Genomic DNA, 16,974 nt, shown 5'->3' with positions numbered 1-16,974 from the left:
ACGTGAGGCGATGCATTTTTAACGCCGCTTGACACAATTTACTCATGTCACATGTCCTTTAAAAGAAGCGTCCGAGTAAGAGGCAACTCTTGATTGCCTCGGACAAGGAATAACGCAAAATATGAAACTTTTTTCTGCCATTTCGTGTTCATCATTAAAACAAGACTCAAAAGATGGGAAAATGGAAAACAAATCAGGCTCAAAAAATGGTAAAAATTGGGAAAAGAAAACAAAAGTTAAGCAACAAATATTTGCATACTCGTATGTTTATGGGGAGGGGGGGGGGTCTGATTGAAATATGTTTTCTATATGCAAATATAGGAAAGGAAACAACTTAAATATTGGAATATGTTTGCCCATATGCAAATAGCTGAAAAGTGTGCCCCTTCTTTGTTAGAAAACTCGCTTACCCACGCCCCAAAAAATTATATCAATATTAGAATGGAATCAACCTTAGTCTTTCCTTTCTTTCTTTTCCACCTGCCTGTAGCAGAACTTTCTTTCCGCCACATGCAGCGACACTGCAAACATAATGAAATCAAAGCACTGGCCTCAATATAAATAAATAAATAGGAGAAAGCAAAAGCCCCAAAGAAATTTATCGATGCAACATCTGGCCTCCCCGAAAAACACAATACACAAAAAATACATTTCCCAAGGATATACAAATATAAATAAAAGACGACGGCATAGGAGAAGAAGAGTGTGAGAGACGTAGAAGTGTCCAATTCAAACCCTGCCAAATCAAATGCAAAAATTCACAGTAAACTTATTTCCATGAACCGAATACTTAGATACTCTTTAAGGAAAGAGATCTGGAGAAATTTACTTGCAGCTTAAGCTCCAAAAGCCGATTATGCGGAAGCTTTACCTTTAAAAGTCCCAAGAAATAAAATAACCTCGATAAAAAGCCTACGGAGGCGCAAGGTTTCACCGCTGCTGCCTTTTTTGCATTACCCTCTCCAAAAAGTGTATTCAAAACCTGAAAGAAACAACACAAATTTTTGGGGGCTACTTAAATTTAAAGGCGGTATTAAAATTTCATGCCCGGACAGGACGACACATAACCGTGGCCATAGCCGCATAGCCGCATAGCCACCAGCCACCGCGTGGGTGCTAACGACGCCTTGTTCGGTCGTCCGGTCGTTCGACCGCTCGCCATTTGACATTTTCCAGCCAAATTAACGGGCAGCAGACTCGAGCCAAACGCCCCAGCCGACACCAACACCAAAAGCAACAATTTTGTGTGTGGTCAGATCTCGCTCTCCCTGCACCACCCCAAAAAATAAAGAAGGAAAAATACAAAATACGGCAATTGCTGTTTGTGCAATTTCGTTTCGTTTCCTCGCTCGGCTTTCGGCCTTAATTGCCAGCTGCGGCGCGGTGCGGGGGGCTGCCGTGGGTGGGGCAGTTGGCGATGGTTCCTTCTGGACCCCCTAAAACTATTTGCTTGGTGTATTTTTTTCAGCTGTCGCAATTTAATTCAATTTATGCTGTCCTTTTTGGGCTAGTTTTTGAGTGAATATACGATTATTGTGTTTAAATCATGTCTGTGGGTTTGGTTTTGTCTCTGGCTACCAGTTCTGGCCCCACCTCCGTCTTGTGGTTCTACCTCTGGACTGTGGTTATGTCTACTGACTACACCTCTGACCGGACTGTGGTTCTGCTTCTATCAGTGCTTATTGTTTGGTCCACAAATTAATATTTATTGCTTTGGGCGGCATTTTTTTCCGCTTGTGCCATAAATATAGAACTAATTTTTATGCAAATGAAGTCTTTGTCACGAATTTTTTAACATTTGATTGTTGGCTAGGGAATTGCACACACACACACACGAGGGAATTAGGAAAATAAATGTGTGGTAGGCGGGGAAATTTGAATTCATTTGTTGATCTTTAGCTCACGCTATGGGGTATTTTTAATGTACATATATGGAAACCAGGTGGATTTGGTTCAGATTTCAATGGTTTTTCTAGGAAATCCGTGGGAATTAATAGCTAAGGGGCTTAAATAGATTTAACTGGGGATTCTGAGTTTCATTTGTAAATAAATTCATATATTTCCAAACCTTTGGAGCAGCCCTTAGCTGTCCTGCCATTCTTCTACAATTTCTATATATTTTAAGAGCTATCAAACTGAGATTTTGTACAAAATATTCTTTTGGATTATTAGAATCTTCTTCTTAGAATCTGTATAACGATTCTCCACTATATTTTCTATATTCTACAGTTTCCTATAGAAAAAAAATGCCACCTATTTAGGTTGGGTTTTTCTTATTAAAGCTCAGCCTTCACTTCGCGTTTTTCCGCGTTCTGTAACTAATCAAAGGCCATCAAAATGTCCAATCAACTTAACACCATTTTTATAGATGCACTTTTCGACCCTAAAAATCGCTGAGTGCTGTCCGTTGTATTCATGGCAAGGATTGGGTTGTGGCCCACTTCTGCCACATCAATTGGCGGTCAATTATGCCGCAGAAATGCCAAAGTGTGCCAAAGGTTTTTGGCAAACGGAGAGACTTTTATGGCCCTCACACGCAACAAAAACAACAGGGGAAAAATACGAATGAATAAAATTTTATGCTGCTCGTAAAGTGACCCCCAGGCTGGCCCTGGCCAAAAGGTGCTAATAATGCAGATGTTTGGATTCTCTCCATCTCTCTCTATCTGTCTCTGTTTCTCTTGATTCAAAAGTAAAATGAAATCAGGACACGGCAGTCAGCATATGGAAATTCTGTGGGAAACATATGCTGGCAGCTTTTCCTTTCCTCAACGAATAAAGATAAATGATACTGGGGGATGGAGGATGGAAAAGTGCACGCACGGAAGTCAACTAAAGCAAAAGCAAGCGCGTGCGGCGGAACAGTCAGCAGGCAAAAGTTGAGCCCCTTCATGATGATAATAATGTGCTGTTCTGTTCTGCCTGGCGTCCTGCCGTGGACATAGACGATGATAAAGTTACGTTGAGAGCAAAGAAAAGCGCAAAACATAAATATTAACGCACAGGGAGGGGAGCGTCGGGGCAGGCGGAAGTGACAGGCCAGCAAAAGTAATGCCAACAAATGATGCAATAGATGGAAAGAGAAAGAGAGGCAGAGATACTGCCAGCTGGATACGGCGGAAAACGACTAAAAGATACCTGGTAAAGGGCTACGATCTACATAATGGAAGAGAGCTTGAGCCTCGCAGAAGACTTCTACAAACCGCGAGGATCTTCGCTAGAACTTGCTATACATATATGCAGAGTATATTCTCTGCTGATACCTCAACGTATGCCTGTTATACCCTGATGTACTCCCATTAAAACCTCAGTACAAAAAGAGCAAAGTGTATGGTATGTTCCCCACCTCCTATAGGTCGTATCGGGTGTAGTGGGTCGCTGCCAGCACGCACACACATAAAAATGTTTGTGTCACTGTGGCAGCTCTCGCAGTTGGAACTCGCTACAAAATAGCAAATTACGTTGAATCGTAAAAATGGGCAAACCAGTCTACGTGTTTTGTTTCTATTTTTCGGGCTTTTCCACGCTGTCATTGCAGCATAAAAAATGTTTTGTTTTTGTGTTTGTGTGTAAAGGAGTTTGGCAGCCAAAAAAAAAGAACTAAAAACTTTTATTAAAACAATCTCTCTTGTAGAGTTCTTCACAAATTTTTTGGTAATATTTAATTTAAATTTCTTTCAAGTTTCTTCTAAATATCGCAATTCCATCTACAGGTTGTATAGACCTACACCACACCTCCATTTATGTGTTATCTGCTTGTTTTTTTGTAGACCATTAAGTTGAATATCTCTAATGTTTATCCAACTATGCAGAGAGTGGGTCGTATATATCACACATCATTCTATGCCGCCTAACTCCTGCCAGCAAATAAACCTCCTCTTGAGTAATATTTAAAAATTAACATAAAACTCTGCACGCTCTATAAAATGCCAAAACAAGTAATAATAAAAACAGGAGAATGTGGAAAGCATCAACGTTTGATAAGGATTGTTGGAGCAAAGTGAAGGTTGGATGTTTGGGGATGGAATGGTATTTTGGGCTATATTTGCATTGCGTTAATGGCAGCTCTGTTGCCAGTTTTAAAAGCCAGTCCCAATTGCTCATGTGACTGGCACTCCCCTCCAGCTGCCCCTCTTTGTGGGGTGTGGTGTTTGCTGGGGTGTGTGTGTGTAGATTTGGTCGACTGTAAAACACATAGCCCGAAGCGCTCCCTTTCAGAGCGGCCATTTTGTTTTGCGCTGTGGTTCATAAATTTATGTTGAGCTGTTGCTGGTCCTGTGACTCTTCTGCAGCTGAAATTTATGGCAGGGCTTTTCCAAGCTCTTGCCTAATCACAATGACGGGCCATCAGCGTAGGTAGGGCGGTGGGTATACATATATGAGCTACAACTGGGGGGCCATCTGTTTGGGAGTTCGACGCATTCAAAATGCTTACAGGAGCACACATTTTTTTTGGTAAACAATGAAGGGGTTTCCCTGGGAGCACTATGAATTGACGAAAATTACTGAAAATGGTACACACGAATCGAGAATTCTTCTAAATAAAGCAAACCCCTTCTAAAACCTAGAACAAAATTATTAGAAATTTTTAGATCTTTAATTCTAGAACTGAAAATATATTTTTATTGAAGATGTTTTATGCTCTGATTGTCTTTATACCTTGAAGCCCAAAACCCTTTTAGTTTTTCTTTTCTTTTATAAAATGCCATCGAACAAGCGACAGCCGACAGCAAATGTGTTTATAGTTCGACGGAGAAAACACTGGTAATTGAATTTCAGTTTCTAGCTACTGCCAGTGCTGTTGCCTCAGGCGCGGGTCCCTTCTTCCTTGCCGTAGCTTCCCTGGCTCCTCCTAGCTGTCGTTAGCTGGAATTCAATTTTCGGTTTTTGCGCTACTCGACGTTAACGTGAACAATTAATACTGTCAACAACAGTGTCAGTCTTTCAGTCAGTCATCCAACCACTCCGTCAGTCTGCCAACCATGGCTTTTGAGTTTTGGCTTCTTTTCATTTTGGGGAATTTGCTATTTAAATGGCAACCAAAAATGCTACCAAAAAGTCTGACATTTCAACTCCTTTTCTCTGGGGTTCGCCTTTAATCGAATTTGCGTAACCTTTTTTGGGGAGGGTTAAGAAATATAACTTTTAATGAGCATTGCTTGTGATTTTGTGATTGTAATCAGAGCATCCTCTTTGAAACTTTTGGATATCCTTGAATATTATTTCTTGGTGAGACGAAACTTTACTGCTAATGACAATATCCATTGGATGTTTGTCTTCCAACACTTTCAAGTACCATTCTACGATAAGAGTAGCCTTTAAGTGAAATTCCCGCACACACATTCCCAGTGCCGCCTGTACGTGACAGGGCCCCACATTTTACGAGCGTCCCAGAGCACCGTAAAACTTGTTAAATTTTCATGCCCAGAAGCGTCCTTAAAAGGTTTCTCTGACTCTTCCAACTGGCTGTCAAAAGTTGCTCTGCTAAAAACATTAAAGTCTTCAGGTTCTACTATCTTAAACAGATTTTCTTCCCCGAAAGGGCAAATTAAAGGGTGAAAAAATAATTGCTGTACAAGGTGTGTGTGTGTGTGAGGGAGGGGAAAAGTTTTCCCATCGATTTGGCTTTATTATATATGGGAATAATGTTGGGTAAAAAGTAAGGTAGAAATATGCTTTCACAGTTCAACATAGAAGAGTTGTATCCATTTTTTTTTTGCTGGGTATCCCCAGTAGTAATAGTTTTAAAATAAAAGCTGTTACGTTTTTAACCAGCATAACTCTGTGGGTTGGGAACTTCTTACAGGCATTTTATATATTTATTTTATTTTGATTTCTTCGTATAAAATATGAGGTTTGAGACTGAAAAGCGTGTATTCGAAAGATATGGGTATTTATTTGGCAACAAAAAATTGTGTAGTCAAGGTAGATCTCAAAAACATAATTTGGAACCTGTGCTCAAAAGTTGCAATTCTAATCTTTTACAATAGATCTTCAATAGATGCTTTATTAATATAAATACTGGCATTCTTTAAAACAAACGGTGACCTCCATCTTTTGTTGTCTTGTTTTCGTTTGTTCAGCTTCAGCAGGTTGCACTGTGGCAGGAGAAACCTGTCCCCATTTATTAGCTAAACAATAAATACGTAACCATCCCCTTGACTGGCTTTGTTCGCTGGCATTCCAAAGTCAAAAGCATTTCTTAATTAAATATTCTCTCTTTTGCATTAGAGAAGTGAGATCCAGATCCGACCCGACCGAAGGCTGAAGGCTGAATCATTCTGCCATATTGCATCTTTCATTAGTCTGAGTCTGAGTGTGGGGTACAACTCATCAATCCATTCTTTCCTGCGATTCATTCATTCAACTGTGAGTTGGCATTCTTTGACAGGACTCACACAGGACTACTACGCGCTAGCAATCCCCGGGTTTCCGCTGTTGGACAGCCAACAGCCATTGATTATCTCTTAAGGGGGCGAGCCTTAGGCAGGAGGTTGATTTCTGAGCTCTTGTGTGTGGGAGTATGTGTATCCCTGTTTGTATGCGATGTATCTGCAACTGTGTGTGTGTGTGTGTATGTGTGTGTACCCGTTAATTGAAAATTGCAAACGGTTTAAGTCCTGAGACAGGGACGGAAAGAGAGAGCGAGCGCGAACCAGCGTTTGCTTAGTAATTGAGTAATGAAATATGCCAAGTCATACGACACACACACAAACACAACTAAATCAACACCAATACCAACACTGTTTTTGCCTGCATACCAATTAAGATAATACAGCAGAAGGGAAGGGAGGAAGAAGGGTGAAAGTGTGCTAAAGGTCAACACGTTGCTGCATGATGGCGCAGTCCTTGGATGCGCTTCATCGCGAGAGGGGTGTGCCGCCATTTGCTTTCGCTTCAGCTTACGCGTCGTATGAGCAATGCACTGCTGCTGCCTGACTAACCCTTGACCAGTCCCTGAACAAGCTACAGATTGCTGGATTATAATGGAATATACACACAGAATGGGAGGTTATATATGCCAGGATTTCTTTGGGGATTTCTAGGAAGATATTCATTAAATTCCTACTTAAATAAATCTCTAAATTTCATTTTCCCCTAACCCTTGCTCAATATGGTCTTAATGCTTGTGTGTACCATTTTCCCATATTTAAATGATTTTCTCTGCCAAAGACAAACAATAATTATCCCATCAGGCAGGTGTCTCTGGGGCGTGGTCCAATCAAACAAAGTAGCCTGCCATATGCTGCCCGCCCGAGTATCGATCGCAAACTGCAGCCATAGATAGATGGCAGTGCATCTTTCCATGGAGCCGTGGAGCGCGTGCTCTCCTTTTACTATCTAGAGCACACAACATGGCGTATACTTAATTAGCCTTATAATGAATGCCACTTTATGTAAAAAAAAACGCAGCAAGAAAACTGATGAAGGACGTTCCAGCGCATGAAGAAGAGCAACTGCTGTGGCTGTTGCTGTTGCCTTTGCTTGGGGATGTGGCTGACAATTTGCCATAAACAAGCTGTTGTTGGCGGTTGTGGTAGAGCAAGAGAGGCGATGATGGAAAACTGGTGGGAACGGAACAGCGCTAGACTTAATTGAATAAAATTTGCAGTTTTTTCCACTGTGTTGCATGATGTGGCGGCATCAGCTGGCATAAATTACGCATGGCCAGGCATCGTCTTCCACTCCTCCTTCGCAATGTCCTTCCCTGCCTGCCTGCCTGCCTGCCTGCCTGCTCGCGATGTGTAGCAGCCTTAGACTTTTATCTTGGTTGGCCTTTTGCCTGCCCTACCATACGGTGTACTGTTCTCCTGTGTGCCACAGGACACCACGGGACCACGTCGACTCGTGTAGCATTTTCCCGCATTTGGGTCAAGGTCAGCCGGCCCTGCCCCGAAGGCACGATTTACATTACATTTCAATTTGAAACAATTGTTTCACCTTCTGTTTGTGCGCCTCTGTCCCATCCTTCGATTGAATTCAATTCGATTTGTATTGTTTATCAATGGGGCAGGCTGTCCTTGCTGGCAAATTGCTACATAAATACGAGTATACTGCAAGCAGTATTCTGCACCTCCTCCACTCACATTTCCCTCACAAACGAGTTGATTTATGTTAAGAAATTGTTTTTCTTGGCCCGAGAGACTTATGGGCTGTGCCCCTGCGCCCTTACCCCGTGGGGCTGCGTCCGTTCGCTTGGCGTGACCTTTGCACTTTCATTTTCGCTTTCATGTCTGCGGCTCTGTTTCGCATTTGTAATATCATATCCTTCAGGCTTAATTAGAGAGGGTCAGGACAGGGCAGGTCGGACAGGAAGTATTTCAGCAGCGGCTCCCTTTTGTGTGTGTGTGTTTGTGTGTGTGTCAGCCCCAGCACGAAATTGTCTAATTAATTCCCACTAACACCAACACTAACACACATAAAATCACTGAATGATATACATCTTCATTAACTTTTGAAACTTTTCACTCTTCTCTTTTTTTTTTGCAGGTAATTATCCTGACGTTTGAACAAAAGCAGATTCCATCTGAAGATGGAAATGTGTACAAAATGTAGGGAAAAGGCAGCAACGAACGAAGCCCGCTTGCCCCAGGAAATTATTTAATCTAATTAGTTGAGTAAGGCCAGGTAAAGGGGAAAATAAGTTTAAACGAAAGAATTATCCAGCAAGTGGATAAACCTATAACCAGGCAACCGATTTGCAGTCAGCTTTTTGCTGTTATTGGAGGCGCCCAATAAGAAGATATTTTATAATTTAAAGACTCGCTCGGGGTATTTAAACGCTTTTGAAATTAGCCCCGCTACATTTATTATTATTTAATTAATTTTGAGTTTTTATAGATTTTTCAAAATAATTTTATTAGATTTCTAGCTATAATTTAATTATTTCTGATAGTTGTATCCTTTATTTTAATTGATTTCCATTTAATTTGTTATTTTTACTCTTCATTATCTTTTAATTTCATTATTTTGTAGTAGCCTTCCCAAATCCACATCCCTGGTTGATTCATTGGTGACCGAAGCCACGTAAGTTAATATCATTTGTTATTTTGCTTTCCATTATCCCTAAGCTAGCTAAGAGTATAAGTATATTTCTAATTAAACCTAATTAGAAGCCATTAGATGGTGCTCCTAAGCTATCAAAACTATTTACCTTTTTGCCACTCACACACAAAAAGTGGGAAAAACTTTCTATGGCAGTCGTAAAATCATTAACTCACAGCAAACTTTTCTGTGCCACTCTGAAGCCACAGGCCACGCCCACTTGGGCTAAAAAAGAGGCAAAACAACGGGGAAAAAATACGCCAAAGGTTGTAAAAAGTTGGCGGGGACAGAGAGAAGCCCCTTGTTCATAATCGCTAAAAGGAGGAAAGAAGTCAAATAAAAATTGCAATTTGGCGGCTGCTCTGTAACTTTAATTGCACCAAAGTGGCCCTCCCACACACACACTCATACATACATACACACTCGTATATGAGTGCAAATGAAAGTCCAGTGACACTTGAGCCCTGCCCGCAGGACCCCTTTGCCGCAGTGACTCCTTTTTGTGGTATAATTACATGCGTGGGCGAAAATCGCCGTGGGAAATCCGACGCTCAACTTTAATGGCGCGCCCACGTGTTGAGTAGAGCCGAGTCGAGCCGAGCAGAGCCCTTTCCTTTCCTTTGATATTCATTTCAAGTTAATTCATCTCAATCAGCTTAAATATCAGACTAAATAATTCATTTGCATTTTCTGGGGCGTGCTCCTGCTTTCTGCGTATAATTAATGCGCATAAAATTCCTTTGCCTTTCCCTGGCATTTGGCACCTTTTTCGGCTAGCTCCTCTTTTATTTGTGCCCCAGAGCCCTTTGGGCAGTACGAGAGGACGGCCTTCAGGGCCAACTATATACTCGTGTGTACATCACAGCTATTCTGCACTTGATTGAGTGAGAACGAGCCCTAAAGCCCCATGGCAACAATTGTCCCAAAAACCCAAAGCCCTGGGACGTTTATCATTTCAGGGATTGTCATTCCGACTGTCAGGAGAGTCCTGTTTGGGGAAGTAGGGTCATCGTGGGCTATAAATAAATATTGTTTGTATATAACCCCTGAATTTGTTGCATGAAATGGTTAATCAGCTATATAGTAGGCGGCATAGGGATTCCCACTGAGGGCTGTCCTTCTATTTATAGGATTTTCCAATCAGAACTCGCACACAATCATTGGGTTGTGCGTTTTATTTGCCCATATCCCATATCCATTTCCCCATTGTGTTTGTCGCTGGCATGTCCTTCATTTGGCTGAAAAGCGGAAATCAAAGAGTGAAAATAAAGTTAAGCTAATTTAACATAAAAGCGCCTTAGAATATGCTTGGAAAAAATTCTGACTGCTAGAGAAAATATAAAGGAAATACCTCCTAATTTCCCCCGTCTATTAGACAACCATTAAATTTTATTTGGGATGAAATGTAGAGAAGAAAATGTAGTTTTAGTAGAATTATTGCTAAGTAAGCTCCTGAGATTTCTCTTCGAAATAAAGCCCTATCAATACGCTTTGAAAGTAGTTCAAAAAATATACTCTATTAATCACAAGAAACTTTAGGCTGCTGTGCTTTAAACTGTTCCATTTGCTAGCCTTAGGTAGACACTCCCTTTTACACAACCACATGTGCCACAGCTTGTTCTATAGTCATTCGAAATGACAATACTCTTTGTTTTCCTTGGTCGGACAGATCCCGAGACGAGACCACAGCAGGTGTGCGTGTTCCGGCCAATGGGAAAATGTCTTTGGTCCCAGCAAACCGAAAGCGAAATGGCCTTTGAACAGAAACAGAGTCTAACTGTCGTTTCACCTGTCATTCGCATGCAGAAGCTCTCTCGTGTTAGCTATTGTTCATGCTGTTAGAAGTATTTTTAGACTGCAAGGCAAAGTTTTAGTATAATTAACCTTCATCATACTTTTTGCATAGTTTTAGCATAGAGTAGAGGTATAGATTCATTTTAGCAGTATCACTTCAAAGATAGTGCTTTATTTTGCTTTATCTGTAAGATAAATATTTTCCCTGAAGACGAAACACAATAAGAAATGCATACTTTTGCTGGTTTCTTCTGAAAAGTGTGTACTAAAAAGTGTGTAGTATTCATTGCTTAATATCATCTAATTATTCTATGTAAGATTCCCTACCCTAATACCCTTTTTTATTTGTCTCAAGTATTGCGCACAACTTTCTTTCATGATTATGTTTTCTTTGTATTATTTTGCCGCTTAGCGTTGTCGTCCTTTCGAATGGGCATGGGGCTTAGGTGCTCGTTTCCTTTAATGGCGTGGGGTCCACAGAATGCCGCGACACAGCCAGCCATTAGGCAATCGTATTAAGTGGTATAAAACGAGAGGTGGGTGGTGGCTCTTAATTATCCCAGCAGGATTATGTCCAGGAAGGTGGCAACTACATGCAAAGGGTAATGGAGTTGTTTAGGTAACTCTAAGGCTCTGTAATTATCCCCTCTAAACAAGCTCAAAGTTAAGTCAGAGACCGCACAAAGGTCAGATTTTATAATCAGCTAAAAGTTGGGTGTAGCATTTCCACCGCGACAAGCGGATGTGCCACTGAATTATCAATCGGGTACGCCGGTGACCCTTGAATTGATTGGGCGTTTGTATCTACCAATCTCTCAATCTCTGTTTTGGCCAGTTTTGGTTCATCAATTCACGCTTTGAATAATTTATGCTCGACATTTTGGCTTTGTTTTTGCTGCCACTTGGGCGCTGTTTCCGCCTTTGTTTGTCAGGAATAATTGATGCCCAAAGTGTAGTTACATATCGTATATATATCCTCACTTTAATTGCAAACAGCAAAAGCCAAATAAACAACTCATAAAACAAATAACCAATGAACAAACAGTCAGTCGATGGAGGTGTGAGGGATAATGTGTTGTGAAAATAGAAAATAGAAAAATCTGCTGAGCAGAAAAAGTCAAATGTCACCTGAACAAATCATAAATACAGCGAAGGGTGAGAGGGCACTGCTGTGTCGCAGTGGCAGTGTCGATGGATGATTCACCTTTATGCAAGCGTTTAATGTTGCTTCAGCTCATCTTTTATTAATAGCTACACATGACCATGATTATGTAGATAGTCGTCCCCCCTTCAACACACCCTTCATCATCTACATAGCTGTGTAAACCTTTCAGATACTTTTAGCCCAGTGGCACTGGCTCCTGGGCTTATCCTGGCTGCCTGCCTGCCTTGCTACCTTTGCTGTTTACCTGTTTGCCGGTAATTTGTCAAATGCGGATATTTCTTGGCACACTGGCTGTTGCGCCTCTCTCTGACAGGCAGGGGGAAAGTGTAAGACTCTGGCGAGGGTTTCGCGAAGAGTTCAGACCGTAGATTCTAACTCCCCTTTTCTTTACTCCTGCAACGCGCCTCGTTGATTGCTTGCCATTAGGAGAATTCGCGGGAGGGTGCTCTGCTCTGCTGATGAAAATGATGATGGTGGAAATTCGCTGTTAGCGAATACGGAAGCTCAGCAGGTGCTCCTCCTCTCCCTCTCTGCCTCTTGCTAGGGTATCATTTATTTTGCGCCTTACACACGCATTTAGCTTTATTTCATTTTATTTTCGCCCTGCCTGGTCGCTCGTCGCAAAAGCAAAAGCAAATGTAATAAATTTCCTATACGCATTATCTTCAAATACAGGGCCATTGTGTAGGTCTTACGAAGACGGGGGATCAACCTGACAACGGCAGGCACTGACGCTGTTGCCATGCGGCTTAGTTATTGGCCCTTCAACAAGAGCCAGGGGCATGGGCATGGGCATGAGCATGGCGTGTTCCGTTTCGATTGAAATGAGAGAAATCACAGCGGGGGTGCTCCGGGGGCTGCCAACTAAATCTCAATCCAATTAAAGGGAGGGGTACCGGGAGTACCATCCAATTAACTGCTTCAACAATTAAAATGGACAAAAACTCACACTCTGCTCTGAAGCCCAACAAAAACGGACCGAAAGGGGCAGAGAGGAAGAGTGAGGCGCAGCGCTTCCACAAAAGGAGCAACCAGCAACAGTTGACGCCATTCTCTAAGCTGACAATGCAATTTTCGCATCAGAGCAACCCCACTACCACCACCACCCTCAAAGAGAAGCAGAGTGGGAGTGTCAAGCTTTGTCACTTCCCCACTCCCTGTCTGTGGTGCTCCTTTTTGTGCCAGCCTTGCAACATTTTGCCATTCTCCATTTGCAGTTGCAGTTGCAATTTCAAATGTCGTCGTCGTGCCCCCATGCCACAAAAACTTTAGACCTCCGATCCTGCACAGGCTGCAATTTACATAAGTGCTACGTGTGTGTGAGTGTGTGAGTGTGTGCGTGTGTGTCATGTTGCTTTGCCATTCACTTTTCGTCCCTTTTTATGTGAAGGGTGTAATACCATGATTCCCCCCTCCCACTACCCCCAAACAATGTGTTGTGTAGCGAAAAATATGTAAAGTCGCTCGGCAAAAAGTATGCAAAAATAAAGCTAACGGTAAATAGATTCAATAACGGTAGAAATTTCATTGAAAATAAAGGAAAGCATTCCCAAGAAATGCAGCTGAAAGTAGAGGAAAGAAATTCTAAGAAAACCCAAGGGAAAATAAATGTGAAAATACGCGCATAAGTAGCTTGTGGTGAAATGTTCTTTCGATGCTGCAAAGCGGATCACAAAGTTTTATTTACCCAAAAGAATTCTGTCAAAAGTTAACTAGCAGTTAAAAGAGCATGTCATTGTAGTGATGGTTATCTGCTAGTTAACATTATCAGCTCATATATAACGAGCAGTTAAAATTTAGTGTTAAATTCAACTTTCATGGCATACAACCCGCATGTTTCACTTCTCTTGTGGGGGGAATCCAAAGCTATGACTCTTTCAATCCTATTTTTTATGGGACACTCTTAAGTCTGACATCTAGCAGCTATAAAACTCGTCAAGTTTAAAAAACCAGCTTATGTCTATCAAATGTTTCCCTGAGTGTTTTTATGTATCTCTGCCACTGTTTACTCCATAACTAAGTGATAAACAGCAGTTAGCGATCTAATAAAACTGAATATACTGTAGTTTACATAGCAAATAAAGGACTAAAAGGAATCAAGGGAGTGTCAGTCCGAGTATTCCCTCTGGGTTGTTGCATTTAAATCGGAGCGATAACCTCGCCTTATTTTATATGCACAATGCACACACAACGACGGAGAAAGCCCCTGCATCACATGGCAATTATCATTGGCATTTGCATTCATAATTTGAGTCCTTCAATGGATAGGAAAAAGCCAATCAGAATAAAGAAATGCAGTAATAATTAATTCTCGTTTTTTTTTGCTGGCCTTGCTTACACCCCTTTGGATTTATGATGGAGATGTCTGGAGAATCGAGGCCATTCTCTCTCTTTCTCTGTCTGTCTCTCTGCGGTGAAAAACTCAATTTATTTTACACTTTTTCTTGGTCTCGACCTCTGGGTATTGGTCTGGCATTGCGGGTTGTCGTATTTCTTGTTCTTCACGAGTATGCTGCGTTTGCCGCAGCATTTGCCCCCCGAAACTTTTATAATTAAAACTTTTCACTCTCTGGCTGAACAAAAAAAATCACGAAAGAGAAGACAAAAAAAAAGAAAATCCGAACATGAAAGCAGGAAAGTCAAATTTTCAGAGAAAACATGCGTGGAAAATTATGAACTTGTATGGAAATTTATGATTTTCATTGGTAAAGTTATAGACACACGGCAGAAGGAAAAGTAATTCCATACAAATTCGTATAATTCCAGAGAATTCTGTCTTTAAGGAGAAGAGCCCCTTATCGGTTTGCTCTGCCACTAAGTTATGCACTGCCTCCAAATGGGTATCCATGGACCCATAAATAAAACCGGAAAACCGGGGGAAAACTGTTGCCGCCGCCTGACAGGCCAAGCAAAATTGCGTAAAAGCCTTCCCACCCCAACAGTCCGAGACGAGGGCATAAATCACTATAAAAGAATGTAAGGGAAGGGGAAGCGACCGACTTTACTTGGAGGCTGGCCAATTGGAGACTTGCTAATGATAAGCTTCTCGTGTATGGCGATAGTCAATTGTCAGACAATATGCACTGAGCAAAACTCTGCAGATGTGCTCTTTGTTTGTACTTTTTCCTTGCAGTGTATATAAGTACCAGGGCATAGCAATACATTCTCGGCCAATTGTGCATCGCGTTTGCTTTCTAATTGGGGCGTGTCTGTGTGTGTGTGCCCACATGGCGTATGGTTGATGTGGCCAGACATATGCTGCTTTAATCTCTTGACCCAATTCGCTTTAATTAAATTTCCCACAACAATTAAGTGCAGTCCTCTGAAATTTAATGGTTCTTTTTCAACAATTTAATTCGATTTACGCAGCCATTTTTTTGCGTTGTGCTCCTTGCCACATGGGTGAGCATTTGTCACGCGGCAGAGAGTGCCTTCCTGCCTGGCTGCCTCTGACTGTGTTCCAGAACTCCTGTGGCCTTGCCTTGTCATATAATGAACCATAATGCATATATGTATGTATGTAGATACACACAGATATTCGTATCGATAAAGCGGCATTACCAGAGAGCCACAAGAGGGAGAAATCCTTTGCTTGTCATTGTGTGAATTTTATTTCATTTCCTTTTTCTTTATACGTGTTCTGCATCATCATCTCCAGCCACATCTCCAACCAATCTACATAGAGAGTGTGGCTGTGGCCATGCCATGTCATTTCTTTTCCTTCTTTTTTGCTGGATGCCACCACAGGCACCGAGCGAGCATTCAATATTGCACTATGTGCATGGAATATCCGAGCATAGGACCAAAGAGAACAAAAAAAAAACAGAAAACAGTCCTCCCCCTTATCGATTGGGCGTTATGTATGTGTGTGGGGGGGAGGTGGCGTTGTTTGAGCTTCAAAACTTAAGAGGCTTTATCAGCAAATGCGTCTCAATATGAGTATGGGTCCTACAGTAAAGGAAAAGTTAAGCCGCATTTTGCTGCTTTATAAAGTGCGCTAAGTGCTCTGTATGAAAAAAAATTATGAAAAAGTCAAGTTTTACGATTCAAACGGTTCAAACTACAATTTGTGCGTAATGAATGATGGAACACTTCACACGTTATGCTGCTTGCTATTAGGTCTATTGTACATTATTCATAAGTCCCATTCGTTGCAGAAAGTAGAGGATTCTCAGCTCATTTATAGACTGTAGTGCACATGTCTGAAGTATTACTCTTAGCTGTCAAATAAAGTAATTTCCAATACCTTTAATACCTAAAAGGCGCCCACCAAATATGCACCATATTCCATGCTTATTTATTTAGCAGGTCTTTCAGACCATAACGTATCACCAAAAATGGTTTATTTTAAACAAAAGAAAACTGAATTTAAATAACATATTATAAACCAAGAAAAACTCTAAAAACTCAAACAAAAAATATGATTTAAACAATTTTATCGAGAAACATTATGATGGAGAGAGAGGGTCGCGCTTGCTCTTTTCCAATTGCATTTTAGGAAAAGAAAAAAACTTTAATACTTGTGCGGTACTTGCGCTGGGGGGAATAGACAACAGATGCGCTTTTAAGGATATGTAGTTATATCATACTATAGATCTGTGTACTAACCAAATAGTAATCAATGGGAGCACGGCACAGGGGACAAGTTTTGGAGGGGCTCTCGTAGTAGACACGGCGCAGGCAGCGACGGCAGAACGAATGCTTGCATGGTGTATGCACCTGATTGCGCATCCTGTCCAGGCAAACGGCGCACTCTTCCCGTGATGGTTGCATCTTTTCATTAATTTGGAATTAAACTATTTCTAAAAATAAATACGAATATCAAAAATATTGACTGCTTGTTGGCCCGGTTTTGCTTTCGTTTTCCGACGATACTAGACTTGTGAATGAAGTGTTTTGATGTAAGTATACTTTGACGTATATTCGAAAGGCATCTTTAATGACATCTCCAGCAGGAATTGGAGCTGACT

At 41.3% G+C, this 16,974-nt stretch overlaps 2 protein-coding genes across 19 annotated transcripts in view; one reads left to right on the top strand and one right to left on the bottom strand.

Annotated features, from left to right (window-relative positions):
* LOC111071194 (synapse-associated protein of 47 kDa) overlaps window positions 1-16,974 on the top strand; it is a 32,089-nt gene that overhangs the window by 4,470 nt on the left and 10,645 nt on the right. For 13 of the 18 annotated variants that reach the window (XR_005968173.1, XR_005968172.1, XM_022362406.2 and 10 more), the window contains exon 3: window positions 8,977-9,027. The exons of the other annotated variants lie outside the window; for them this stretch is intronic. Coding sequence is in view for 11 of the 13 variants with exons in the window: in XM_022362406.2 (XP_022218098.1) it covers window positions 8,977-9,027 (51 nt within the window). In the remaining 2 variants the exon portion in view is untranslated. The remainder of the gene's footprint in view (window positions 1-8,976; window positions 9,028-16,974) is intronic. 18 annotated transcript variants of the gene reach the window in all.
* LOC111071291 (E3 ubiquitin-protein ligase TRIM35) lies at window positions 16,301-16,894 on the bottom strand. The gene is made up of 2 exons (XM_022362556.2): window positions 16,613-16,894; window positions 16,301-16,540 (listed from the first exon to the last, which is right to left on the bottom strand). Exons 1-2 carry the CDS (start codon window positions 16,775-16,777, stop codon window positions 16,499-16,501), a joined length of 207 nt encoding a protein of 68 aa, XP_022218248.1. The 5' UTR covers window positions 16,778-16,894; the 3' UTR covers window positions 16,301-16,498.

The sequence above is a fragment of the Drosophila obscura genome, unplaced genomic scaffold (genome assembly GCF_018151105.1).
Source record: "Drosophila obscura isolate BZ-5 IFL unplaced genomic scaffold, ASM1815110v1 contig_4, whole genome shotgun sequence".
NCBI classification, from domain to species: Eukaryota; Metazoa; Arthropoda; class Insecta; order Diptera; family Drosophilidae; genus Drosophila; species Drosophila obscura.
The sequence above is the reverse complement of the archived record's forward strand: the minus strand, read 5'-3'. Positions and strand labels throughout refer to the sequence as shown.